At 37.6% G+C, this 15576-nt stretch overlaps 4 protein-coding genes across 9 annotated transcripts; all 4 read right to left on the bottom strand.

Annotated features, from left to right (window-relative positions):
• On the bottom strand, positions 135 to 2744 carry LOC104770387 (F-box/kelch-repeat protein At5g49000-like). 6 transcript variants are annotated; one of them, XR_002036889.1, is made up of 4 exons: positions 1127 to 2744; positions 803 to 911; positions 713 to 725; positions 135 to 579 (listed from the first exon to the last, which is right to left on the bottom strand). XR_002036889.1 is itself a non-coding variant. In XM_019241793.1 (4 exons), the coding sequence occupies exons 1-2, from the start codon at positions 2627 to 2629 to the stop codon at positions 1591 to 1593; spliced, it is 801 nt and encodes a 266-aa protein (XP_019097338.1). In that variant the 5' UTR covers positions 2630 to 2744; the 3' UTR covers positions 135 to 579; positions 713 to 911; positions 1127 to 1590. The 6 variants fall into 6 exon arrangements, 5 of the variants coding, with proteins under 5 accessions (XP_019097338.1, XP_010493109.1, XP_019097339.1 ...); XM_019241793.1 differs by having other exon boundaries at positions 713 to 911; positions 1127 to 1698; positions 1937 to 2744; XM_010494807.2 differs by having other exon boundaries at positions 135 to 725; positions 1127 to 1698; positions 1937 to 2744.
• Positions 4461 to 9204, bottom strand: LOC104770386 (NADH-cytochrome b5 reductase-like protein). The gene is made up of 13 exons (XM_010494801.2): positions 8926 to 9204; positions 8617 to 8659; positions 8454 to 8529; positions 7736 to 7795; positions 7571 to 7621; positions 7117 to 7171; positions 6909 to 6979; positions 6771 to 6822; positions 6401 to 6478; positions 6072 to 6161; positions 5859 to 5972; positions 5609 to 5677; positions 4461 to 4745 (listed from the first exon to the last, which is right to left on the bottom strand). Exons 1-13 carry the CDS (start codon positions 9094 to 9096, stop codon positions 4689 to 4691), a joined length of 987 nt encoding a protein of 328 aa, XP_010493103.1. The 5' UTR covers positions 9097 to 9204; the 3' UTR covers positions 4461 to 4688.
• Positions 9468 to 11840, bottom strand: LOC104770385 (nudix hydrolase 19, chloroplastic). The gene is made up of 6 exons (XM_010494800.2): positions 11172 to 11840; positions 10781 to 10921; positions 10588 to 10692; positions 10402 to 10501; positions 9867 to 9959; positions 9468 to 9769 (listed from the first exon to the last, which is right to left on the bottom strand). The coding sequence occupies exons 1-6, from the start codon at positions 11763 to 11765 to the stop codon at positions 9486 to 9488; spliced, it is 1317 nt and encodes a 438-aa protein (XP_010493102.1). The 5' UTR covers positions 11766 to 11840; the 3' UTR covers positions 9468 to 9485.
• LOC104770384 (acyl-protein thioesterase 2) lies at positions 12066 to 14919 on the bottom strand. Its single transcript, XM_010494798.2, has 9 exons — positions 14822 to 14919; positions 14368 to 14446; positions 14139 to 14250; positions 13962 to 13998; positions 13777 to 13846; positions 13287 to 13391; positions 12848 to 12998; positions 12688 to 12767; positions 12066 to 12401 (listed from the first exon to the last, which is right to left on the bottom strand). Exons 2-9 carry the CDS (start codon positions 14396 to 14398, stop codon positions 12229 to 12231), a joined length of 759 nt encoding a protein of 252 aa, XP_010493100.1. The 5' UTR covers positions 14399 to 14446; positions 14822 to 14919; the 3' UTR covers positions 12066 to 12228.

Raw genomic sequence — 15576 nt, 5'->3', positions numbered from 1 at the left:
GTTGGATTAAAAGTTGACACAAAAAAGTGGGTTTGCTATTATATATAGATGTATATAAATAAACATTACATAACAAGGTTTCCCAGAGGTTCAGATTCTGTAAACAATGTTGTCTTGTCTTATCTTGTTGCAAGTTTCATAACAGGCTTCTTTATTGTGTTCACAAACTAATCTAATCATCTTTATTGGAACCTCATAACAACCCCCACAAAATAAGAAAGCTCATTTAAAAAGAACATTGGGTGTTCACTAAATCCTTTACACATCTTTTTTACACCAAAAACGAAGTGCACTGTCACAAACAAAGGTGTTTCGTGTTACCTATGAGCCGTTGGTGTACAGCATTCGACCCATGTTCATTGGTGCACCAGGAACTTGTGAGCCAGGGACTGGGGCCGCATGGACTCCATAAGCCATGAGTGATGTCGTGAATGCTTAATCGCCTTCTGTCTTTGTTCATTGAGTTCAGACGAATGAAATACTTTTGAGGGTGGCTCGCGTTCTTGTTTACTACAAAGTTTCGAGAATTGCTACGCCGATCACCTTTCCCGTACTAATCCAAATCCTAGAAGAAATAGCCTGTGACGTAGAAAATACAAAGGGCAGAAACTTCCGGGTCATAGTATCAAACATGAAAACACACACAAACCACTGTTAAACGGAACCTAAAAACGATTGTAGATAACACATTAAGGTTTTGTCTCGCATTTACCTCTACAGCTACTCTGCATATAAAATGCCACAAAAGAATGAGAAGAAGCAGAAAATGTGTCTACGGTTAATGAATCAGTCTCAAAATCACCTTGTGCACTTTGCTCAAATAACGCCAGATCAGTGTCATCAACCATTAGAAAATGTATAACCAGATCCACGAGCTATTCTGGCAATGGTAGGCCACCCTGAACTGGAATCTGCAGAGATGAGTATCTCGAAATCAGAGCATTTAAAAAACCAATCTTCATGACAGGTAATAACGTAGGATTGAATAAAAACAGTTTGCAATCTTCTACAGGAGAAGGAGCCACTAAACAAACCTAAGTATAACATGTGTGCTAATCTTTCTATCTTAAGTCAAGGTACAAACTGATTCAGCATGAAATGCGCTTTAATTATTAATAGTAGGTACCTGCGGATAAATGATCTTCAACAAACTTTTCCTTCACAGTGTGTCAATGGCAGATATATTAACCCTGAGAAAACTGCTAATGAAAACATAACTTAGAACAAGGGGACTGTGGTGCAATGAAAAAAAAAAGCAGATAATATTCAAAAGCAAAAAGAAAACCCAATAGGGGAGCCAGATATAAGGAAAGAGAGCAAACTTAATGCAGCTTTTGATGATACAAGACAAGAGTAATGATTTCACTAAAACCTTAAATAANCAAAAAAAAAAAAAAAAAAAAAAAAAAAGTAGAGAAGCAGCTAATTCAAACATGGACAGAAACAGAGTGCGAAACAGAGTAGCAAACATGGAATCCAAAGCGGGGGTCAGTGGAGAAGACAACCTCGGACCAGAGGACGTTCCCCCACATGTAGCCTTCCCACATCTGCATCGAAATCTCAGCACACCAAATCTCCAGTGTCTTGGGATCAGCATCCCCAACGAGGACGTCCCAGAAGACGAGAATGTTGCCACGAGAAGAGGTGACGAGTTTGTTGCCTGGCATGAAGCCATCGAGGCCGTTTTTGTGACCATGACTGAGCAAATAGCACTGCCACACATCAGCCAAGTCCCCACGGAAAAAGATAGAATTGGAATCGGAAACGGGATAAGTGGATAAAAGGGGTTTCAGAGCATTTAAACCATACACATGCCTCCAAACCATGGCCCCTTGCCTTACCCCGCTCAGAGGGTCACACCACATTATAGACCCGTCGGCATAAGTACAGTATAACAATCTATCTGTTGCACAAAAATTAAAATCATTCCACAAACCTTGTCCCTCGGAAAGTTGCAGGACACAGTAATAGTCTCCTCCCCCTGCACCACCTTGCTAACCTCTGTCGCTTTCATCAGGTCCTCCGGGATAACAACTCTACTCCAAGTTTGCAACTTTGGGTCGAATACCTCTGCCCAGATTGAGGGATCCTCCACGCAGCCTCCAAACACGTATATCTTGCCGTCTAAGACGCCAGCACGGGCCTCAGCGCGAGCAACACTCATGGAAGGGAGGTAGCTCCACGTGTGAGTCCGACAATCCAGGTACGAGACAAGCGCGGTTTTCAAGCATTTTTTAAATCCGCCAATTACATAGATCCCACACCCCAGGGAAACCAAGGTCGCTGATCGCGGAGTTGGGAACGACGGGATCGGGATCAGCCGATTCCGATTATTATTTACAGAGCCTCGTCCTCGGCGGAGGATGAACCAGCGCGGGTTTGGCTCAAATGGAGAGTCAATGAATACATACACGCACTCCTCCGTGCAACCCATCCGGGATCGTGTCTCGTATAACTCAGGCGAAACCACCAGTGAGCGGTTGCTCTTTGAGGTCATAGATAAGGCTGCATGGTCTACTCTTGACACGCGGGCAAAGCAATCTATAGCAATCTCATCTGGCAAAGACCATAACCCAGACGACGGAGACGGAGACGCTTTCTTACGCGATTGCTCTACCGCGGCCGACATCGTCTTTGCCAGTGCTTAGACTCGGTGGAGGAGCTTTAGTTAAAACTTACTAATTGAATTCGATTACGCAGTAGTAGCAGCTCAAACCTCTTAATTTTCTCTTTTCAAATCCTCTCTTTTTTCTCTTATTAAACACACCTATTTATAGAGTTGTGATTTTTAAGTAAATTGCTAATTTACATAATAACGTTTTCCATTTTTTCGTATTTACAATTTCTTTGCTTTACCGTTTTAATTTTGCTCAATCTTCTTTTTTGTTGCTTGATTTTTTTTTTCCTTTTTTTTGTTCAATTTCCTTTGTAGTTCATTTTTCTGAATTTTACAAAAAAATTCTTTTTTTATAATTAGAAAACTAAACAATTTACCACAAAACCACTTTGCTTGGACAAGACAAGACCATAATATTGTTTCTAGGGCCTTCCTTATTTCCTCATGATGAATAAAAAAAAAAACTACCATAGCTGATCAATATAGGTTATGTGGCATGACTGTTGCAACCTATGTCGAGCACGTAAGAAATCTTTTTGAAGACGCTGCCAAGGATTTCTGTTTAGAAGAAGAGAAATATTTGCTATCGAAAATGTAAATCCTTATTTTTAAATTCTCAAGAATCACTATATACAAGTCTGCTTTGTATTAATCATTGGAATACTTTTTACAAATTGACTGTACGACAGTACCAAGTTCACCAAAATCTCCTGCCGAAAGGATCATTCCATTCTGCAAATGTTAATGCTGCCAATAAGTGAATAAAATGTCAAGGAAGATTGGGGATTCAAGAAGATCCTGAACATAACTTAGAACAAGGGGACTGTGGTGCAATGCAAAAAAAAAAGCAGATAATATTCAATAGGGAGCCAGATATAAGGAAAGAGAACAAGCTTTACGCAAAAAAACACAAGGATGCAGAGAAAATGAAGTTTGGTCCCTTTGTTAACAAGGGAAAGAAGTGAATACATGTAAGATGATAAATTATCCGCAAATGAATGTATAAGCAGAAGAAACAAGAAGGTTCGTTCTTGATGATACAACAGTAATGATTTCACAAGCCGATGTAAAACCTTAAATAAAAATAAATAAATAAAAATTTTTAAAAAGTAGAGAAACTAATTCAAACATAGCTTATCAATATAGGTTATGTGGCATGACTGCACTGTCATATGTGAAGCATGTTCGAAGAGAAAAACCAGTGTCATCGAGTCCGCTTTCAAGCTCTACAGCTTCTTAGTTTATTCAAATTTATTCAATAGTGTCAAAAATATAAGAAAATAATGGATAAATGTCAAAAAATCATTAATTTATTCAAATTGGTGAAATAAAGCACGAACTTTACACTTGGTGGATTAAATAATTTTCAGACGCAACAATTTAACGGTTTGATTATCTAATAACAAAATCTTTTAAGTTGTAAAATTTATGATTTATTTTAGAAAGTCAATTTTATGTCCGTTAACAAACTTCATTAATATCATACTTTATTTGATAAGATCAAAGAAAATTTGTGATTTATTTGAAAAATCAATAAAAGTTAAATATTTAATTCACCAAAAGCAAAGTTTAAGATTTTTTTTGAAGATTTTTTTCACTACTTTTGATAAGCTGATGATTTTTTTTGACAATTTTCCCCTTAAATAATTGATTTTGTTTGATTGATATTAATGTTTGTTTGTAGTTGTACCACGGATTAAGTGGGCCGAACTAGTCTACTTTGTATTCTCCACATTACTAATAATTAAAAGAATGCACATTAGCGAGTAAATACAGTTGTTTCTTTTTTAATAAGACGCAGACATATTGAGTAGAGGACATTGATTTGTAGGTGTTAGTCAAATCAGAGCCAAATAAACTACGGTTGAACAAGAAAGTTCTAAGCCAAGTTGAGAAATTATACTGCTTGAGTTTGGATCTTCCTCCAAGCGCAAGAACTAAGTCAAAACACAGACATGAAATCTAAATGGACAATTCTCAAATGTTCACTCTGCATCAATTAATGTTTGATTTGGGGACACTTTATTACATGAAATGTCAGAAACTATGGGATTCTGATTCTCTCGTCCTCTCAGAATTTGAAAACCATTTGCTCTGTGTATCCGAGTTCCTTGAGTACCCCTTTGACCTGCGGTAAAAACAAACCAACAAGACATTAGACATGAACTGCTCTGCATTTTGCTGATTTGATTGATTGATTTTCTGCAACTAATATATACAGATTCCATGACATGTTTCAACTTCTTCTGCTATCAAATTATCAAACGTGTCCTAATAACAAAGACTATGCTTTTTCAAGAGCCATCTCATAATTCATTGACACACATTCCCTAAAGGTCCGAAAGCCTCTTTAAGCTCAACATCGTTTCTGTGTTGCTAATTGCATGTAAACCAATGCATTCTCAGCGCAAAGGTTTAACTAACATTTAAGCAAGATGGCCAAGAAAAAAAGATGTTGATTAATTGGTACAAACCTCTCCTTGTGACCAGTCTGGAGCTTTGCCTCCAGATATATGCTCCATCATCCCAGGAGGACCACATACCTGAATAAGGGTGAAGCCCACCACATATTATGAATTTAATAACAATGTATATTTTGATTCTAAACCATAACTTATTTGTCACTAGATCCAAATTTATAATGCTAAATATTTTGACATCCTCATTGTCATTCTCTCAGGAAATAGTGACTTATTAGNTGATTTGATTGATTGATTTTCTGCAACTAATATATACAGATTCCATGACATGTTTCAACTTCTTCTGCTATCAAATTATCAAACGTGTCCTAATAGCAAAGACTATGCTTTTTCAAGAGCCATCTCATAATTCATTGACACACATTCCCTAAAGGTCCGAAAGCCTCTTTAAGCTCAACATCGTTTCTGTGTTGCTAATTGCATGTAAACCAATGCATTCTCAGCGCAAAGGTTTAACTAACATTTAAGCAAGATGGCCAAGAAAAAAAGATGTTGATTAATTGGTACAAACCTCTCCTTGTGACCAGTCTGGAGCTTTGCCTCCAGATATATGCTCCATCATCCCAGGAGGACCACATACCTGAATAAGGGTGAAGCCCACCACATATTATGAATTTAATAACAATGTATATTTTGATTCTAAACCATAACTTATTTGTCACTAGATCCAAATTTATAATGCTAAATATTTTGACATCCTCATTGTCATTCTCTCAGGAAATAGTGACTTATTAGGTTCTGAAGATAATAAGGTAACTTACAAGGATAAGAGTGTCGTCTGCAGGAAGAGGTAAGCCTTTTAGAGCCATATCCTTTGAAACGTAACCTACTCCTCCTTTCCAGTTTTTAGTAGGATTGTCAACAGTGTAGAATATCTGTCGATTTTTAACATCAAAATATTTTTTAGAAACGTGTGTATGCTAGTAGTAACTAGCTAGCAAACTAATCAATTGATAAATCCAAGAGAACTCTACCTTCAAATTTGGGTGGTTAGCCTGAAGTACATCAAGCTTCTGCTTCAGAAGTATATCATCTGGAGAAACATTGGCATAAAGCAATGATATCTGTGCACACAAAGAAATTGTTACGCTCCATTTTAACACACTTTTCTTTTAATGAAAAACCTCAGCTGATTTTGAAACGAATTGTAGAGGATAACACTTTCAAGATCTTGGTAAACAAACCAGCACTAGTATAGTAAGTAGTTAAATATTCGTATGCACAGATCACATAATTCAATATTGAGTGTAAAAGATTCTTTATGGGAAAAAATAAAAACTAAAGATAATAATAGAATGGTCACCTGCGTGTTGTCCTCGGGATTCTTCACAATGGCATCAATCACTTGAAGCATTGGAGTAATCCCACTTCCACCAGCAATCTTCAAGTTTTTTTCCAACACAAAATCACAGGTTAGTATTTATCTTTTATTACAAAAACTGATCACAAGTCAGTGAATCATGCTACTAAACAGGAACTTCATGCAACAGTTGAATTTCTAAGGACTTGCATATCAACAAACGAGAGCAGGCGAATAATTCTATACACTGAGATGAGATAAAAACCTAATAATGCAGTCCATATCTTCAAAGTTTTACTTCCATATAAACTAAACAAATTGTATGCAACAAACCTTCAGTAAAGTTAGTTGTAACAAGGGAATAAGACTATACCATGCCAATATGTTTCTTCATATTCGGCGAATATTTGAACTTTTCAACGGGTCTACAAGAAAAGAAATAGTTACATACCACATATAAAATAAATAACAATAACCAACCGTAATTAAAGAAGGCTATATTTAACTATACCCTTTTACTTCCAACACATCCCCGGGTTTTAAGCTGGCAAAATGTTGACTCATTTTTCCGTCTGGATATACCTGCAAAATAAACAGTGAACTACATCAACAAAATAAAACTCCAGGATATGCGTGCAATCATAACACATCTACTTCTGTTCTAGAAAATAGTAGCAAAGGTAGAGTTATGCACAAGTATATTAACAGGATATTCATACCTTAATCAGTAAATCAAAATAGCCCTTAGCCTCTGGGTCAGAGATAGGAGTGTAACTGAGATCAATTCACAAATAGAAGATAAGTAAGGACAAAGTGTTATAAATCTTATAGTTGAAAGCTAGAAATATAATAATCTGGAAGATTTATTTGCATGATAATTTGTATTCTGACTAATCCAAAAGGTGGAAATTTTAAAGGCAGATACCACAAACATATGTCTGCATAATTTCCAAGCTTTTGGTTTATTTTCTTAATGACACCTATCATTAGAGTATCATCAGAACAAAAAGTAAAAACGACTAATTAAATGAAGATTCGGTGTGAAAAAAAATGGCCTCCTTGGAAGCCATTCAACAAAAGTGAAAATATGCAACAGATAGGCTCGCAGAGCAATGGTTGTCCAGACATAAAAAAACAATGCAAAGCTGGTAAAAAAGATTTAGCTGAACTTACGGTCTAATGACATATTTTGTTTTCCCTTCAGCATTATAGCCTAAAGGAGCCCTGTACAAAGAAAACGGAAAGATAAGCCTTGCAACTTTAATCGAGAAATTTTCACAAGTCCTGCAAAATAAAATAGTTTTACTGTAAAGAGGAACAAGTGTGGCCACAGCATACCTTGTCAGGAGACAAGAAGCAACATGTAGACCCAATTCAGCCGAGGGCTCAAATGAGAACCTAGATTTCAAAGCAAAGCCAAAACAAGAAAACCAAAAGCTTATCATTTTAAGAAGTGGACTTAAGTACATGAGTGATGCAATACGAGCTTAAGTTAAGAGGCTCTTAGAGATAGTAAGAAACAACTTTGGACGCCTAAACTGCGGATTCCAACCATATTAATAGCAGCAATTCCCATTACTGAGATATGGATATATATTAGCTTAGAGGGTTAAGAAACTAAATCACTTGAAAATATACCAAATGACACTCAATCATGCAGATGGTTCATAATGCATACCCTCTGTGCAGTAAAGGGATACAAACTACTTAGCATGTATTGGAAAGTACACATGAAGGATGAGAAACAAACAAGCATTCACCGGACAGTTAATTCATCCCATCCCGCAACCATATAAAAGTCCCCTTGTTCAGTACCTATTCGCTATTATGACAGGATATATTTTCCTTGCCTATTCTTCATATTATGTACGTAAAAGGCGGGTGGTTAACAAAAAAGAGCACTTCTGTCATCCCAGTTACAATATAAAATGTAAGTCCCAAAGTAATACTTTTAGTGATCACCACATTACCAGAATATGAAAAACTTGAAAAGTGTCACAAATTCAAAGCTAATATGCCTTTTTGTGATGAAAGTATTATTGAGTCAAGCGAATACCTGAACAACTGGGTGTTGTGGCTAACTCTAGCAGTGTCTTGAAGCTTGAACTCGAGCCATTTATCAGGGTTTAGAGCTAAAACAACACAGCAGAATACAATAAGTTTCGAGTAAAGAATGAGAAATACACGCTATTAATTATAAATAAATCCAAACAGCGCACCTGTTTTTGGTCCAGTCTCTTCCTTAGCTTGATCCAGATAAACCTGAGATCATAAACCACAAACGATTATAAACACAAGCCATATCAACTGAGAAGAAAAGTCTAATACGCTATTATAAAAGATCTATATGTTTCGTATAGTTCGTCTAAACTCGTCTGATTGAATGTGAAATACAACAAAACATACACTGAACAAAATGCAAGACGAGAGTAATCAAACCAGCTCAGCAAAAGAAAAAATGGAATTCCGAAATGATCAGAGACGACAGATATAAGAAATATTAGAGAAAAAACAAAAGAAAAGTTCACCAGATTGTTGCCGGATGCTAAGTAATAGTAAGAGAATCCGCCGGAGAGTGCCGCGATCGCACCGGCAGAGAATCGGAAAGCGCCAGAACCAGCTTTGCTTTGGGATCCAAGTGCGACGGGGAATGCGATCGGAGCTGACCTAGCGAGTCGCCGGAAGAAGGTGGTTGCCATAGTGTTGTTAGATCTCGGAAAAATTAACAAAATGGTTTGGACTTTGGACTTTGGACTTGGGAGGAAGAGAGGGTTTTAGAATCTGGGAGAAGGAAGAGAGTGAACGCTTATGCTACTCTACGGAGATGTGTATTTAACAACGGTGGAATCCTCATTTGTTTTTGTTTTTTTCTTTTTCGTAAATTTAATTATTTTTGACAACAACATAATTAGGAATTTAATTTAGAAAATAGCTTTATATTATTATTGAGGTAAAATCTCTGATATGTAAATTGTTGTTGCAAGAAATAACTTGGAGCAAGTCCATACAATAATAAGGACTCATCAAATCAAAATAAGCATCACCATAGCAAACGTTTGGTTTCTAAGCATCAAAGTCATCTTTCTAGCTACAAACTTGAGAGAGAGACACCGGCTTGTTGTTTGGGTTGAACATTGCCAGGAGCCTGATCTACCCATGCTGAGATCAGGTGGTGCGCGATTGCAAATGGCCCCGGGATAAACATAGGAGCGAGCTCACCGCTTTCGAGATTAAAATCTGTTGATAGACTCTGGCTTCTCTCCACACCTTTGCACATCTGCTCTATCTTTGCAGCTGCTGTTCTTTGCGCCTTCCTGTATTCTGCAACATCCAGTGCTTTCTTCACATCTTCTCTACTGTGCCATTGAGCATCTGCGCAACAAAAACAATCACAAGAAAATATGTTAAGAATGTGATGGATTTTAACAAAAATCTGGCACTCCAAAGACTTGGAAGTATATATATATACCTTCCAACTCTTCTTTGTCTACATTTATGTCGACCGTCTTGGCGTAAGCAAAGAACCCGACCATCAATTGGCATGGCATGCTACTTGGTCCCACTGCAATTTAAGACCACCATATTCTCGCTGTTAAACTTGCATTTCAAAAAGGTTCTAAAGCCGTTTTGGCATTAAAATCAAGGTTCCTAACTACTTAAAGTTACAGCAGTAGCAACAATCAAAGAGGCATCTAAGGACTACTGTCTACACATTGGAAAGCATGAGAAATCTTTCGGTAGACATACTACTAATAAGGCTGTAATAAATATATAAAGTTGAAAAATGTGATCTAAGTTTCCAATCTATACATTGAAGAACTACTATACTATTCTGTGAAATGTATGTCGTAAATGACCTATCACACTCATGGATGCATCTATTCTACATTAGCTAATATAAACGTTGGAAGCCATAAGCTAATAAACATAGATAGTTCATATGAATGCAAGACAGACAAACCCTAAACTAACAACTATACTTATTTTCTTAACTATTCAATTACCAGGCCAGGGCTGAGAGCTGTGATAGACAACTTCTCCTACTTCAATGCCAGTCTCTTCCCATGTTTCTCGCCTCACAGCCTCTTCTAAGCTTTCCCCTGGCTAGCAGAAGCAGCGTAAGACAGTAAGAATATTATACTTTCTCAAAAATGAAGTGAGGTGGCTTAGCAGTGAAAGCTTCATAATACCTCAATAAATCCAGCTAAACAACTCCACATTCTCGGTACAAATCTAGATTGTCTGCTTAAAAGGGCGCGATCATTTTCTCGATCAATAACTAACATTATAACCACCTGTCATAGACAGAGCACCAATCAAGCAGAGGTTCCACAATGTCATACTCTAAAGGGAAATCTAAAAATGAAGGAAGCACCAATATACCGGGTCAACACGGGGATAAACCCGCTTCTTGCATGTCTCATTTGAGCATTGTTTTCTCCTCCCTGCTTCCCTTGGAACAGTTGCACCTCCACAAGATCCACAAAATCGTGATACATTGTGCCATTCAAGCAATGCCCTGGCCTATCATTATATTAGTTAACAGGCATCAGCACCAATACGATGATACATAGGTTGAGATCAATCTTGTGGACGAAAAGCTAGAAACTACCCCTAACTTCTAAAATGCAGCAAATTTAGCAATTATGATACTTCATACAGAAACATTGATGAGCTCAAAATTCTTGAACCATATCATTTACTTGGATGCCTTATCCCAAATCAAAACCGTAACCAACAACAACAAGTTAAAGCATGATCAAAGCTCACATACATGGCCGGCAATAGCCAATTCATTCATAGCGCGTTGATCAGCCCAATCAACAGCTACCATTAGGGTTCGAAGCTCGACGAAACAGAGCTTCCTACCCCCTAATTCAGAAACAACACCGTCTTCATCCAAATCAACCGCCCAATACACCAAATCTTCTTCCACCTTGGGTCCTAAATACACAAGCGAGTCCTCGCTCAGATCAGCACCACAACTCGCCAACAAAACTTTACAATCAGCTAAGCTGATCCAGCCCAGATGCCATATAGGCGTGGTAGCAGCGTCTCCACCGCTGGAGAACACCAGTGGACGACCCTTGCTAAAGGGAAGTACTTTAAAATCAGGGGAAACAGTGGGTTGATTAGGGATTACTGGGATTAGGGTTTTGAGGGATTCGAAAGCGGAGGTGGGTGAGAAAGGATCGGATGATTTCGGAGTTTTGGACTTCAAGGGATTGCCAGCGAACGCGTGGGTTCTAAGGTTCATCGACATTGTGAGAGCAGAGAGTGTTGTTCTTCTGGCTAAGTTTAGAGTTACGGATCTGGAGAGGGAAGAGAGAGCTGGATATGTAGACGAAGAGAGGAAGAGAGCAAGCATCTCTGTGTTCTTCTCCTCATTGTTGCGCACTTGATGATGGGAATTGATGATGTTAGGCTCGCCCACACGGAGTGAGAAATGAGCAACGATGATTCAGAGCAGTGTTGTCCTCACACGTGTTAAATTACACTCCACACACGTGTAAACTTTGCAATTGGTCAAGTGAAGCGCAACTGTCGGCGCCTACTCTTCAATTTTTAAAATTAATTAAATCAAAGCTTTTTGTTTAATTAAAAAAACCCTTTAATTGCATTGGGCGTGAGAACAAATTACTGCTGCTCTGCACCCAATGGGGGTAGGTTGACTAATGTCAAACGAGAAGATTTACTAATTAGACGAATTTGTCTTACACAAATATTTCAATGAAACATTGTGAAATTCCGAAACATTTCATTCAAATCAAATCAAACGCTCAAGAGTTAAAAAGGGTTTTTCATCAGAGCCCAAATGGTCCAGAAAAGCCTCAACCTTCGAGGCCGAGGGTGGATGTTAACCACGCGCACAACTCATCCATCTCTTGTGGGATAGTGTAGTGACCAAGTGCACTGTATGGTTTAAAGGTCACCTTCTTAAACCCATTTGAGAGCAAGGCCTCTGAAGATTTCTCCCCAAACTTGAATGGTACCACATCATCACCTGGAAACCAATGTAGGTAGATGAATCAACAACACGAGAGCAGGAAGATCAGGAAATCTAAAAAACGTAACGTAACCATTTTTTTTACTTGAACTGGTGTTATGAAATATTTTGATTAACCATAAGTAACTTAAGGCTCATGAGAATATTTCTTGTAGAGAATGAATTGCATTTGCAGAAAGGTTCAAAACTAACAATATGTCCAATTGGTTTGGCATATTGAAAATGCTGACAAGTTAAACATTTTCAATTTTTTGAAGGGTATTATAAAATTTGCTTAACTTACTTTTTCCATGACAAACTACAATGGGCAACGATGCAGCTCGTTCCTTGATCTGCTCCTCTTCTAGTTTGCCAACCAATGTCCTGTGAGGATATAAACGTACAAAAGTGACTTCAATATCCCAATTAGACTAGGAGAATGTTAGGTGAAGAGGAAAACATACTTTGCACAAGGAAGCCAGCCGCTTAAGCCTATAACTGCGCTTAAATTGATAGGGTATGGATTGCCGTTTCCATATTTGCCAAGAGCAAAACAAGTTGCAGAATATAGAGATGTCGCCGCACCCATGCTGAACCCACCAACACCTAATTTAACTTCAAGCAATGAAAGATAACACAGTTTTAGAAATGGAATCTCAAAATCTTGGGTTTACAGCCACAGCTTGTGAGAAAACTAGGCACACATTACAAGTAGAGGGTTCTGAAACCAAAACCACGATCTAAAATCCAACCAAAAGAATTTTAACTTATTCAATATCAACAAAGAAATAAATCGAATAGGATATAACTCTAAGATGCAATTATCTTTACTCATTCTTCTTACTATTTTCAGATATTGGAGGGGGGGGGGGACGAAAAGGCAAGTTTGGAAGGAAAACTTACTGTCAGCAGGCTCATTCACCAACAGATTTGCAACATGTGCAGCAGCCACATCCAATCCTTCCATGTCATCAGGTCCATTTTCACTGATGCCCACAACATCAAACCCTACATAAATTACAGTAGCAAATCATCAAATCATTTGTCACACAAAATATTTCACTATTCATAGTCATTGACATTCGAGCAGAAGTCTGATGATAGTGTCTATAAAGAAAGGTAAAGAAATGTTCTATCTGTTATACCAAATATGTATAGCCTCCAAGGAGGGAAGGGAAGTAAAGTTTCTTTTTTGGTTAATAGTAAATTATATTGTTGATGGAAAATGTAAGATCCTGTAAAAACTCGTCGCTTATATAGCATAGCAGAAGATAATTTTTGTATAGAGATTCCCAATATTTAGAATCATACGATCCTACATGTCTATTTCCATTAGGACTAGATTCCACTAAACAGAATGAAAGACGAATGTTATGATAGCAGATATACTTACAAGCTGTGGCGGGCATACCACCAAACAAACTCACTGGCTGAGAAGGAGCAGTCGGGCATATCCATTTGATCTTACATAACAAATACATAAATAGATGGGTTAGTATTCATAAAGATAAATTAACTGAGCACGTTTAAAATAATCAAGGCAACTGCTGGAGATCACATAAAGCTTATAAAACTCACATTTGGAAGGGGAAGGGTCTCAAACATCTGGGACCAGCTGCAGTCAGAAAAATAAAAATACTTAAGATTATGACTAACAATTTTTTCAAACTAGCCGTGTATCAAGTTAAAGTTTGTATCAATCAAGACGGTGAACAATGTCAAAATTTGAACACTAAAATAAGTTACATTCATTACCTTGAGCCAACGTCCCCAAGCCCATGTAGCCAGACAATGGTTGCTTGATGTTTCCCTTTCGGCTTAACCACATGAGTTTTCCCAAACTCAACTGCTCTTCTAATATTTCTTCCTGAGATGATGTTGCAATTAAGAGTTTTCTTTAATATTTTCTTCCATTCAAACTCGCTTAAAACAAAAACAATATGTAGAAGAAAAAAGAAAAAAAAAGAAGAAAGAATGTACTAACCTGAACCAACTGCAGCACCGGAGATACTCATACTGGAGGACAAGCAATGCCGTAAACAAGCACTTGCTGAAAAAGGACCCTGCAAGGAAAACGAATACATCAATCTAATTCACACCACATTGAACAAATACCACAATGTTCAAACTTCAAACCTAAAATCGAAGAGAAAAAAACATTAAAAGACAACATCCCTAGTTCCCAATTACAACTACTCTATTCTAATCATCAGACGGATAACGTCAAAAATTTCACAGACGAAGAATTCCGAAAACTCTAGAATAGAATAAATCATCAAAATCTAAAAGCATTGTGCAGGAAAAGGCACAAAAGTGCTCGATCGATCGACAAAAAAGTTCCAAGGATTCACAGAAACCCCAAATACACATGCAAATCGAGAACCGGAATGATACATTACGGAGCAGATGATAAGAAATTGGTGAAGCGCATAGTATACCTCGGCAAGGGTTAATCGACGGAGAAGTCTAAGGGAGGAGAGACGGAAACAGAGCTTTTTAGCAGCAATCCATAAACTCTAATGTGGATTACACTTTTATGTTTGCCTTATAGTGTCTATAATTATTGATTATTTTCACTTTTCACCCCAATCTTTTTTGTTTTGGTCAGTCTTTTCCTCAATATTCAATAAACAGAAGAGGGGGATTCGGTTTACTTTTTGATCAACCCAATTTCGGTTTAAGGCACTTTTATCAATTAGCAATGAGTTTGATTCCAATGTAAGAACCCCCAAACAGATGAAACTTGAAACCATATACAACTTTGATCAATCTTGGTTATATATTGTGCTTATTACATCAAGCCTTCTATAGGTAAATTAGATTGAAACAAACCAAAAATGATAACACTAGCGTGGAGAGATGGGAGATATGATACTAGAACAAACGGATGGTAAACGAAAGTTCCTCTCCCTCTGAATTTGCAACCTCGGAACATTTATCACCCGTCGAACACCACCACTACTACCATCATCATCATCATCAGCCGCCAAAAGATCGACCACAACAACATCTGAATCAGGCGGCTCGTTAACCATAACTCTCCCTTCAAGCATCTCAATCACCATAACCATATCAGGTCTATTCCTAGACTTCTCCTGTATACACCACATAGCCACACACACCAGTTTCATCACTTCCTCTTCGTCTAACTCATTGGTCTCTACAAGCCGTTGATCTACAATCTCCATTACTT

The sequence above is a fragment of the Camelina sativa genome, chromosome 20 (genome assembly GCF_000633955.1).
Source record: "Camelina sativa cultivar DH55 chromosome 20, Cs, whole genome shotgun sequence".
NCBI classification, from domain to species: Eukaryota; Viridiplantae; Streptophyta; class Magnoliopsida; order Brassicales; family Brassicaceae; genus Camelina; species Camelina sativa.
This window is presented reverse-complemented; position numbering and strand designations above follow the sequence as displayed.